The sequence below is a fragment of the Gekko japonicus genome, unplaced genomic scaffold, assembly GCF_001447785.1.
Source record: "Gekko japonicus isolate JY-2015 unplaced genomic scaffold, Gekko_japonicus_V1.1 scaffold2865, whole genome shotgun sequence".
NCBI lineage: Eukaryota > Metazoa > Chordata > Lepidosauria > Squamata > Gekkonidae > Gekko > Gekko japonicus.
This window is the reverse complement of record NW_015160923.1, coordinates 98,962-110,071: the sequence shown is the minus strand read 5'-3', so window position 1 is coordinate 110,071 and position 11,110 is coordinate 98,962. Positions and strand designations below refer to the sequence as shown.

The 11,110-nt window shown below is 50.3% G+C and overlaps 1 protein-coding gene across 2 annotated transcripts in view; it reads right to left on the bottom strand.

The window, feature by feature from the left end:
• Window positions 1-1,954: 1,954 nt before the first annotated feature.
• Window positions 1,955-11,110, bottom strand: part of RBM17 (RNA binding motif protein 17) — a 39,675-nt gene continuing 30,519 nt past the window's right edge. For both annotated transcript variants that reach the window (XM_015424729.1, XM_015424736.1), the window contains exons 10-12: window positions 9,977-10,075; window positions 4,766-4,838; window positions 1,955-2,201 (exon numbers count right to left, since the gene is read on the bottom strand). In XM_015424729.1, coding sequence (XP_015280215.1) covers window positions 2,098-2,201; window positions 4,766-4,838; window positions 9,977-10,075 — 276 coding nt within the window. In that variant the 3' untranslated portion in view covers window positions 1,955-2,097. The remainder of the gene's footprint in view (window positions 2,202-4,765; window positions 4,839-9,976; window positions 10,076-11,110) is intronic.

The window sequence follows — 11,110 nt, the reverse complement described above, 5'->3', positions numbered from 1 at the left end:
CGGCTACAAGCATGGACGGCTTCAAAAGGGAATTAAGATAGGCATATGGAGCAGAGGTCCATCAGTGGCTATTAGCCACAAGGTATGGATAGGGACTCAGGGGCAAGTGATGCTCTGTCTTTTTGGTGCTTGGGGGGAGGTCAACAGTGGGAGGGCTTCTAATGTCCTGGCCCCACTGGTGGACCTCCTGATGGCCCCTGGTATTTCTGGCCACTGTGTGAGACAGAGTGTTGGACTGGATGGGCCTTTGGCCTGATCCAACATTGGCGTCTCTTATGTTCTTGTGTTCTTATCATAGAATATCAGAGTTAGAAGTAACCTTGAAGGTCATCTAGTCCAACCCCTGCACTCTGCAGGAGCATAGCCAAAAGATAGCCCTACGACATACCCGAAAGATGGTCGTCCAGCCTCCGCTCGAAAATGTCCAGCGAAGGAGCATCCACTCCCTCCCGAGGCAGTCTGTTCCATTGCTCAACCACTCTTACAGTTAGGACGTTTCTCCTGATATTTAGCTGGTAACGACTCCCTTGTAATTTCCACCCATTAGATCTAGTCTTGCAATCCGGAGCAAGAGAGGATAGATCTGCTCCACCTTCTACATGACAGCCCCTCAGATATTTGAAGACTGCAATCGTGTCCCCTCAAAGCCCTCTCTTTCCCAGGCTGAACATACCCAACACTTTCAGTGACTCCCTTGTAACTTCCACCCATAAGATCTAGTCTTGCAGTCCAGAGCAAGAGAGAATAGATCTGCTCCATCTTCTACATGACAGCCCTTCAGATACTTGAAGACTGCAATCGTGTCCCCTCTAAGCCTTCTCTTTCCCAGGCTGAACAGTCCCAGCTCTTTCAGCCTTTCCTCGTAAGACTTGGATCCCAACCCTCTCACCATCCTGGAATAAAAACCAGACATTCTGGCATAAAGCCAGACATGCCACTGGAAGGAAAAATCACAAAACTGCGACTGACTTCTTTCAGCCATGTCATGCAGAAGCACTCACTAGAAAAGACAATGAGGTTTGGACTGGTTAGTGGCAAAAGGAGGCCTGGCTGCCAGAGAACACGGTGGCTAGGCACCATAAAAGTCGACACCAGCCCGAGCATGGAACGACTCAAAGAAACAGTAAGGTAAAGGTAAAGGTTCCCTTGCTCGAAAGCCAGTCGAATCCGACTCTAGGGTTGCGGTGCTCATATCCGTTTCCAAGCCGAAGAGCCAGCGCTGTCCGAAGACGTTTCCGTGGTCATGTGGCCGGCATGACTAAACTCCAAGGCGCACGGAACGCTGTGACCTTCCCACCGAAGTGGTACCTATTTATCTACTTGCAATTTCTTGCTTTCGAACTGCTACGCTGGCAGGAGCTGGAACTAGAGACGGGAGCTCACTCTGTCACGCGGCACACTCGGGTCTCGAACTGCTGAACTACCGACCTTCCACAGCCTGCAGTTCAGCGTCTTAACCACTTGAGCTCTTCTTATGTTCTCAGAATGCAGGACTAGACGGGACCACTGGTGTGTCTGACCCAGCAAGGTTCTTCTTATGTTCTTAAGATGTTGGACTAGACGGATGTTCTTAGGATGCTGGACTAGATGGTCTGATCCAGCAGGGCTCCAGTTATGTTCTTATGTCTGGGATTGAACCTGGGACCCCCAACATGGAAAGTACTCCCCACCACCACCACCATCCAAAAGGGACTGTGATAATGCCGCAGACTGCTACAGGGCCGAAAAGACCCCATCAGCTTTCACTGCTGCTGCACCGATGTTTCCAGTAGGAACGGAGAGAGAAAAGGGGGGGCCGAGACCAACGGTTCCCTCATCAGCACGCCACGGAGGGCGTTCCAAAGCGGCCGAGCAAACCTCGCCGGATCCTCAAGAACACAGAAGAGGCCATACCTTAAAGGATATTTATGGTACAGTAAAAACCCAAAAAATAATAATAATAAATTGTGTCCGTCACAACAAGTAGGAAGAATCCATTCAGGGAATTCTTTTCAGTTTTTAGAAGAGAAGCTCTGTTCGGTTCTCAGCACGGCAGCTGGGGGGTGGGGGGAGATTTCCAACAGTGATACGTCCTTGTCGGGGCGGGGCGGGCGGGGCTCAGACTTCCTCGGCGAGGTCCAGCACTCTGAATTTGTCCAGGTTGTAGAAACAGGCCTTCACCACTCGGCCCCCGAAGTACCTTCCGTTCAGGTCAACCACGGCTAGAAAGAAGGCGGGAGACATACCGTTAGACCGGGAGGGGGGGTCCCCTAACCTCTCTGAGCTGGTGGTGTTGGGTAAAAATGGCCGCCGCAAGATGGCTGCCCCAAAAAGGTTGCCTCGGCCGACCTTCAGTGAAAATCCTTGCGCTGCGGTGGCAGCTGCTGCCAACGTAACATTTTTTTTTAATCTGCAAAGCCAATCACCTCCAGTGGCCAATCAGAACCCTTGCTGGGGGAAAGCCCCGCCCAGCCCAGCCCACTTTCTGGAAAACACTTGGCGGGCCCCAGAAAAGGTGTCAGTTGGGTGCCCACGGGGCACCACGTCATGGACCCCTCCGTTAGACACAGAAGTTAACGAATCAGCTACAGAACCACGGGCTGGAGCTGTAGTTCCGTTCTAAGGACGGTGCTTTCTCTGAGCACACAAGGAGTCTACCACTTAACGCAGAAGGACTCTAATCCCATTTCCAATTTATAAATGTGTGTGTGTGGGGGGGGGGGAGAACAGAAGAAAGAGGAAGAGCTAGACTCAAGCCCAGCAGCACGTTAAAGACCAACAAAATTTTCCACAACATCCAAAGACCAGCGGGGGAACATTTTAACCTTCCAGGACATTCCGCTGCTGACCTAAAAGTAGCAGCTCTCTTACAAAGGAATTTGAAAGGGAGATTAGAAAGAGGGACTGCCGAATTGCCACTGATAATGAAGCTCAAGACAATGCATCCTCCTTGACTGAATCAAGACCTAGGTTTCATGTCTCATTACTAAAGCTGATTTCTCCACGCCTACTACCCCTCTGCATATCTCACCTGAATCCAATCACACCTGCTATTGTTATTCATCTGCTATTGTCATTCAACACCTGAAATCACTCCACTTTCCAATATATGGGACAAATGGACTCCAGTTCTAGCTGTATCTGAAGAAGTGAGCGGTGACTCACGAAAGCTCATCCCCTACCACATATTTTGTTAGCCTTTAAAGTGCTGCTGGACTCTTGAAAATTTTCCAGGTATAAGCTTTCCAGACTCAAAGCTCCCCCTTTGTCAGAGTTAGATTCAAGTCCAGGTGCCCTTAAAGAAACCAACAAGATTTTCAGAGTACAAGCTTTTGAGAAGTCAAAGTTCCCTTCGTCAGAAGAAAGAGAAAGAGTTGGTCTCTGAGCTGCAACTGGACGTTGAGTCTAACAGGATCTTGGGGGGGTATAAGCTTCCGAGAGTTGAGGCTCCCTTCGTCAGAAGAAAGAGGAGGGAAAGAAAGGCATTGGAGTTTGCTAGATTGTGCTAAGCAGGAACTGTAACAAAAAACCCAAGTTGGAGCCCTGACCGGATAGCCCAGGTGAGAAGAAGAGCAGAAGAAGAGATTGGATTTATACCCCGCCCTTCACTACCCAAAGGTGTCTCAGAGCAGCTTACAAACTCCTTTTACCTTCCCCTCCCACAGCAGACACCCTGTGAGGCAGGTGGGGCTGAGAGAGCTCTGAGAGAAACTGCTCTTTTTCAAGAACAGCTCTTATCAGAACTACGGCTTGCCCAAGGTCGTCCAGCCAGGTGCAAGTGGAGGAGTGGGGGAATCAACCCCGGTTCTCCCAGATTAGACCCCGCGCACGGGTGAGCTCTATCTCGTCAGAGCTTGGGAGCTGAGAGGGCCGGCCCTGGCTAGTACTTGGAAGGGCAACCTCCAAGGAATACCAGGGTCGTGATGCAGAAGCGGGCAATGGCAAGCCACCTCTAAACGCCCCTCTGCCTTCAAGCCCCACTAGGGGTCTCCAGACGTCAGTTTGACTTGATGGCAGAAAAGAAAAGAACAGAAAAGGAAAAAAAGCAAGCGGGGCAATTTAAGGCTCATGATTTTCCCAGTAGGGTTTTCCCTAGCGAGGAAGCCTTAAAAACGAGATGGCTGAATGGCCAGCGTATTCATCCGCTCACAGAGAAAGGGAAACGACTTTAAACCGTAAGTACAAAGATCGGCACGGTGACAAGGGGAACAGTCTGCCTCGGGAGGTGGTGGACACGCTCCTTCGCTGGACGTTTTCAAGCGGAGGCTGGATTACCATCTTTCGGGTATGTTGCAGGGCTATCTTTCGGCTATGCTCCTGCAGAGTGCCAGGGGGTTGGACTAGATGGCCTGCAAGGTCCCTTCCAACTCTGACATTCTAGGATTCTATGAACATTCTAAGTGTTATGCATCTACCCGTCATAAAATCATAGAGGGACCTCCAGGGTCATCTAGTCCACCCACAGCAAAACACAAACCCCCCCCCCCCCCCCCATATACACCTTCAGTGACCCCTGGTTGGTGCCCAGAAGATGACAAAGAGCCTCCAGGATCCCCGGCCAAACCGGCCTGGAGAAAAATGGCTTCCTGGCCCCAAAGTGGCGACCGGCATATCCCTAGGCGTGTAAGAAAGGGCCACGAGAACTAAGCACGGAGGCAACCCTCCCTGCTGGGCAGAAGGACTGAAGCGACAGTCTCCATAATGACATTTCCCAGAAAATAACAACCACATATATCTTCTGGTCCCGGGACTTCTGAAACCGAGCGCTTTATCGTCGGCGGCTTACCTTTGATTGCCGATTCCACCCTCTCAAACTCCAGAAATATTCTCACCGCTTCGTCATCGGGAGCGCCTGGAATCTAGAATCAGACATACACCATCGGTACGGAGGGCCGCTCGGAAACAAAGCAGATTCGATCTGAAGCTGGGCTTTCCCTATATGGCCAGGGTCCGGCCTACCTAAGGGACCGCCTCTCCCTGCATGTTCCCCCAAGAGCACTACGGTCAGGGTCCCAAAATCTCCCGGATATTCCAGGCCCCAGGAACATCAAACTCACTGTGACCAGGGCCAGGGCATTTTCGGTGGCGGCTCCTACCTGGTGTAATGAGCTCCCAGAAGAGATCCGGGCCCTGCGGGACCTTGGACAGTTCCGCAGGGCCTGTAAAACGGAGCTCTTCCGCCAGGCTTTCGAGTAGGAGCCGCCGCCACCATTATTCCACCAACGCTCTTTCCATCACCGCACCCTTACGCACTCTTGCCCTTCTTTTTGCTTTCAATTTGTTCTCAAATCCCCTTCCTCATAATCCTCAGCACTTCATTTGCCTTTTTTTATTGCCGTCGCACACCGGAACACATTTTTAAGGAAGCGGAGGAAACTTCCCCAGGAAATGCTTGCAAGGAGGCTGGGTGAATCGGTTTGCCAGGAGCTACTGAGATGCAACAACCTCTACTGATCTCCAAGGGTCCTTCCCAACACTAAATCCCCCCCCCACCCTGACTCACTCACGCCAAGCAAACACAGGGGGACAAACTACTGACTCATCCAACTCTCACAAGAAACTGATAAGGATCACCGGTGCTATAGATGTCTGAGACGCTTCGGGCACTGTAGGAAGTTCTCAATTAGGGCATTATTAGCGCTGGAAGGGTTCGTGCGTGAACAAACACGGGTCAAGTGGAATGCTTTTTCGGACAGAGCTTCCCACTTGGGTTCCTGCTCGTTTGGCCTGGGCGACTCCATCTTTGTTACATGCTGGCGCTTAGTCACCCCTGCGTCTCGGGAGAGGATGGCGTCTGGCCGCTCTGAAGGGAACTTTCCTCTCTCTCGTGCTTGTGGGCGGCGCTTATCTTCAAAGACTGGGTTGTTTCTTCCCCCCACTGGAAGATAGCATGGCTCATCCGGGTGTCCGGGACAGCTTAATGAATCCTCCTTTGACCCGTAGCCAGCATTTAGGGTGTGAGACGTGCAGTTTTAGCCACGCCTGGGGTCTCGCGAGCGGGCTACGTTTTGCTCTGTGTGCGTGTGCGCTCGGGGCCCAGCCGATGGGACGCTCAGCCTGCGTTTTCTGTATCTCTGATGCTTTATTAAAGGCCTCCTTGGAAGTAAACCCAGATCTCTCGTATTACTTCTTTGGGATTTCTGAGAACCCACGGAGCTGCTGGCCAGAGTCTGTAACACTGCTCTGGCACACATCTAGTTTGATTCGATGCTCATAAGGGGATGTTTTGGTACATGATGGTGTGTTTAACACAAATTTTGCATTTTTTTTTTAAAAAGGAAGGGGGACACACAGTTCTATAAGATTTTTTACTCTGTTCTCTCTTTCTGTCAGGTCCCCACGACTACAACGAAGCACACTCTTACTAGAAGGTTATACGTTTATTGAAGCCATGAAGCACTTGAACAAGAGCAGTGTTAGGAATAACCTGAATCCAAGGGACATGGAAGGATAAAGCAAATTCATAAGCACATCAGCCAATAATCAGGGTTCCCCCACGCGCGGCTCATTGGTGCCGCTCGCGCCTAAACCGTGAGATGCAACAGTTCCTTAGAAATAAACAAGAAAACCATTCCCACGGCTTCCCCTAATTAAAACACAGCGAAGCTCCTCAGCTCTCCACCTGCGGCCTTGAGTAGATAGAGTTACAGCAAAGCAGGACTTGCTACCCAGAAAGGAATGTGGAGTTGGGGGCTAAAGGGGAAATGCGCACGAAAGGCCAAGCGCATACTGGAGGGGGGGGAACCTAGGGGTGACCATATACCTCAGACCCCTATAAACCATTTGGCAGCTTGCTGACACTTTCTCTTCATGTTTTGGGGTTTCCAGAGATCTAGGCCTATGCTGGGTATCTCCCAACCTTAAGAAACCTGGCCCAAAACGACAGTGGGGGGCTATTGGGGGCTCTGCCCCCTTCCTTAAAAGGCCAGCCCCTTCTTTAAAGCCCCCCCCCACTTCTCCTAAAAAGCCCCCCTGCTTCTCCTAAAAAGCATTTAAAGGGGTCCTTTAAATGCTTTTTAGGAGAAGCAGGGGGTGGCAGGCAATGCTCCCTCTAAGCTGTGGAGTCTTGTGAGCAAAAATTCTACTCTGTGAGCTACCGCGGTGCATTAAAGTTGTGAGCGAGCCATTTGGCTGCCGCATCCATTAGTTTGCTCTGGAGCCCTCCTTCCTGAGCTAAGACAACAAATGTGTGAGCTGGAGGCTAAAAAGCTGTGAGCTGGCTCACACTAACTCAGCTTAAAGGGAACAGTGGTGGCAGGCACCCCCCCTCCCAGTGCTCCCTCTAAGCTGAGTCGGTGTGAGCTAGCTCACCGTTTTTTAGCCTCTGGCTCACACATTTTTGTCTCAGCTCAGGAAGGTACTATATTCATAAATCATAATATACAATAACAGAAAATAAGTAATATATATCGTGACTGTTGATTATAGCCCATTGAAGAACATAGCTGTAAACATAGCTTTATGATGAAGTGAATCAACAGTATATTTTCAATACGTCACCAAGAGAAATGAATTGTTGAAAGACAGTTTATGTACACATTCTTGTTCAGAAGAAGATCATTGTCGAAACGGCACACCATTCCGGAGACCACCGTCTACATTCACTATATATATTACTTATTTTCTGTTATTGTATACTATGATTTATAAATATAGTACCAAGCGCTAAATTGTCACAGTTCTTTTTTCTTTTTTCATTGGTCTTATGACTGTGCCCATTCTTGTAACTATTCTCAGCTCAGGAAGGGACAGTTCCAGAGCAAACTAACTGATGCAGCAGCCAAATCGCTCGCTCACCGCTTGAATGCCAGCAGCTCACGAAGTAGGATTCTGCTCATGAGACTCCACAGCTTAAAGGGAGCATTGCTGGTCTCCAGCGTTCCCTCTAAACTGAGCGAGTGTGAGCTAGCTCACAGTGTGTTTTGCCCTCCGACTAACACATCTTTGCCTTAGCTCCTGAAGGAGGGCTTCAGAGCAAACTGATCCATGCAGCAGCCCAATCGCTCGCTCACAACTTGAATGCCAGGAGCTCACAAAGCAGCATTTTGGCTCGCAAGACTCCACAGCTAAGAGGGAGCATTGATTGAGACTCCATGAAGGAAGCCACGGCCTTTGGTTTGCGAGACCTGAGCAAGGTTGTTAATGACAGGATGTTTTGGAGGGGGGGAAGAAGAAGAGGAGGAGGAGGAGGAGGAGGAGGAGGAGGAGATTGGATTTATACCCCACCCTTCACTCGGGAGTCTCAGAGCGGCTTACAAACTCCTTTCCTTTCCCCTCCCCACAACAGACACCCTGTGAGGTCGGTGGGGCTGAGAGAGCTCTGACAGAAACTGCTCCTGAGAGAACAGTGACCGGAGGGGAGTACGGGGCCCATCAGCTGGAGAGCCCTTTAACTCTTGCGGGAGGGGAGGGAGAGGGGCACATGCCGCCACCCCCCTTCATTATGGCAAATAATGGCAGCCCCACCAGGAAAAAAAAATTGCCCTGCCAGCCACAAAATCCTGGCTGCGGGCCTGTAAGGAACCAGTGTAGTGTGGTGGTTAAGAGTGTTGGCCTAGTATCTGGGAGGCCGAGGTTCAAATCCCCACTCGTGCCATGAGAGCTCGCTGGGTGACTTTGGGCCAATCACACTCTCTCGGCCGAACCTACCTCACAGGCTCGCCCTATCCAAGTGAGCAGAGGAGTGACCTAACCACTTCCTGGATGACTTCCCTCCACTGAAGGAGAACAGCTTTTGTCTGAAATCTTGAACAGTTACTATTAATGTAGTTGGCTCAGCCTCTTGTGACAGCAATATTGTGGTTGAACCCACCACCCTGTGTGAGAATTCCAAAGATGCCCACAGGCTCAAAAAGGTTGAGGACTCTACATGAAAACTGTACAGGTTCAAATGATGATAAATAGTGAGAGAATGCTTATCACCATTTAACCTGAACTGGTACTCTCAACAAAATCCAGTCGAAGGTCTCAACACCTAATATTTTATTCTTGACTGCACATTTTTTGCTAAAGTCCATTTTGCACGAAAGATGGAAAGGACCTGGGTTCCACAATATTTAGAAAACTAGAATCTTTATATGTGGTTTCATAAGGAAACATCAGCAAGCCAGAGCAACTGTTCTCAGTTTAATTACATTTTACAATTCACAATAAAAACAGGATTTGAAATAGGAGAAACAAGAAGGGGGACCCGCGATACTCGCAGGGAGGGGACTCCACGTGGAGGAGGAGGCAGCCGCAGGTGAGCCTTCTCCCCTTCTTCCCCGCCCCCCTGGCACCAACGGCGAGGCCCACACGGCTCCCAGCCACCGGACCCACCAAGCCTTCTCCCTCCTCCCTCGGCACCGGCGGCGAGGCCTGAGCTCGGCCAGCCAAGCCTCCTCCCTCCCCTAGTGGCGGCGGCAGTGAGGGCCGAGTGGCTCACAGCCGGCGGTCGGCCAAGCCTTCTCCCCCCCAGCGGCGAGGCTTTTACTTTACTATATTTTTTATAGATTTCAGATTTTTCGGCACATCTGGGGATTGCCCCAAACGTGCAGGAAAATCTCTCTGCCCCCCAGGTGCCCCCGATGTGCGGATTTAGATATCCGCACGCAGGGGGCGCCTTGGCTATTAGATATATAGATAAATAAGGCACAAAAATATATGCTGGCAAACAATGCGGCTGGTTGATGTAGATTTTCCGGGGTTGTCTGGCCGCGGTCTTGGCATTGTAGGACCTGACGTTTCGCCAGCAGCTGTGACTGGCGTCCTCAGAGGCATCGCACAGAAAGGTGGCGTACTCTCTGTGTCAAGGTGAGAAGAAGCAAAATGGTAGACACAGAGAGTACTCCACCTTCCTGTGTTTATACCTCTGAGGATGCCGGTCACAGCTACTGGCAAAACGTCACGTCCTACAATGCCAAGACCGTGGCCACACAACCCGGAAAATCTACAGCAACTAATGAACTCTGGCCGTGAAAGCCTTCGGCAACACATTGATGCGGCTGGTGTTCCTTACCTCAAAGATGACACACTTCCCAACTTTGCCGTATTTTTCACATTCCTCCTTGGTTTCCCCTTCAAGTTCCTCGTCGACCTCCCCAGCCCCGACCATGTTCTGCAAGAGAGAGAAGAGAATTTGACTGTGGATTCTGAAACTGAAAACAAAGAAGAAGAAGAAGAGATTGGATTTATACCCCACCCTTCACTACCCAAAGGAGTCTCAGAGCGGCTTACAAACTCCTTTCCCTTCCCCTCCCCACAACAGACACCCTGTGAGGTAAAAGAAGAAGAGGAGATTGGATTTATACCCTGCCCTTCACTACCCAAAGGTGTCCCAGAGCGGCTTACAAACTCCTTTCCCTCCCCCTCCCCACAAGAGACACCCTGTGAGGCAGGTGGGGCTGAGAGAGCTCTGAGAGAAACTGCTCTTTTTCAAGAACAGCTCTTATAAGAACTTGTGACTGACCCAAGGTCACACCAGCAGCTGCAAGTGGAGGAGACGGGAATCAAAGCCGGTTCTCCGAGATTAGAGTCTGCACACTTAGCCACGACACCAAACTGGCTCTCATTGTCTTTGACAGGCTGCTCCTCTTGGCAGCAGAGGAGAGGACTCGAAAGAATGGGTTCAAATTATGGGCGGAAAGGCACTGGCTGGATATCGGGGGGGGGGGGATTTTTTATAGTAAGAGTAGTTCAGCAGTGGAATCGGCTGCCTGGGGAGGTGGTAAGCTCCCCCCTTCCTGGCCGTCTTGAAGCAGCGGCTGGACAAACAGGGGTGGCCGAACCTGCTCAGTGTACGAGCCACACGGAATAAACGTCAAGACGTTTGAGAGCCGCAAGACACGAACAAAGATTACACGCATTTTTATTTTTAAAATACGCACATTATTTTTAACATCAAATGAGACTCCCAAAAATAAAAACAAAAGGGATAAAAGCAGATATTGATAATGTTTATTTGTCCAATGATATTTATTTGTCGAAGAGAGAGAGGAAGAGAGAGAGAGGGGTGAAAAGAAAGAAGGAAAGAGGTGGAAAGAAAATCGATGGTACGTCCTCATTTGGAGTACCGTGTACAGTTCTGGTCACCACCCCTCAAAAAGGATATTAGAGCATTGGGAAAAGTGCAGAAAAGGGCAACCAGAATGAT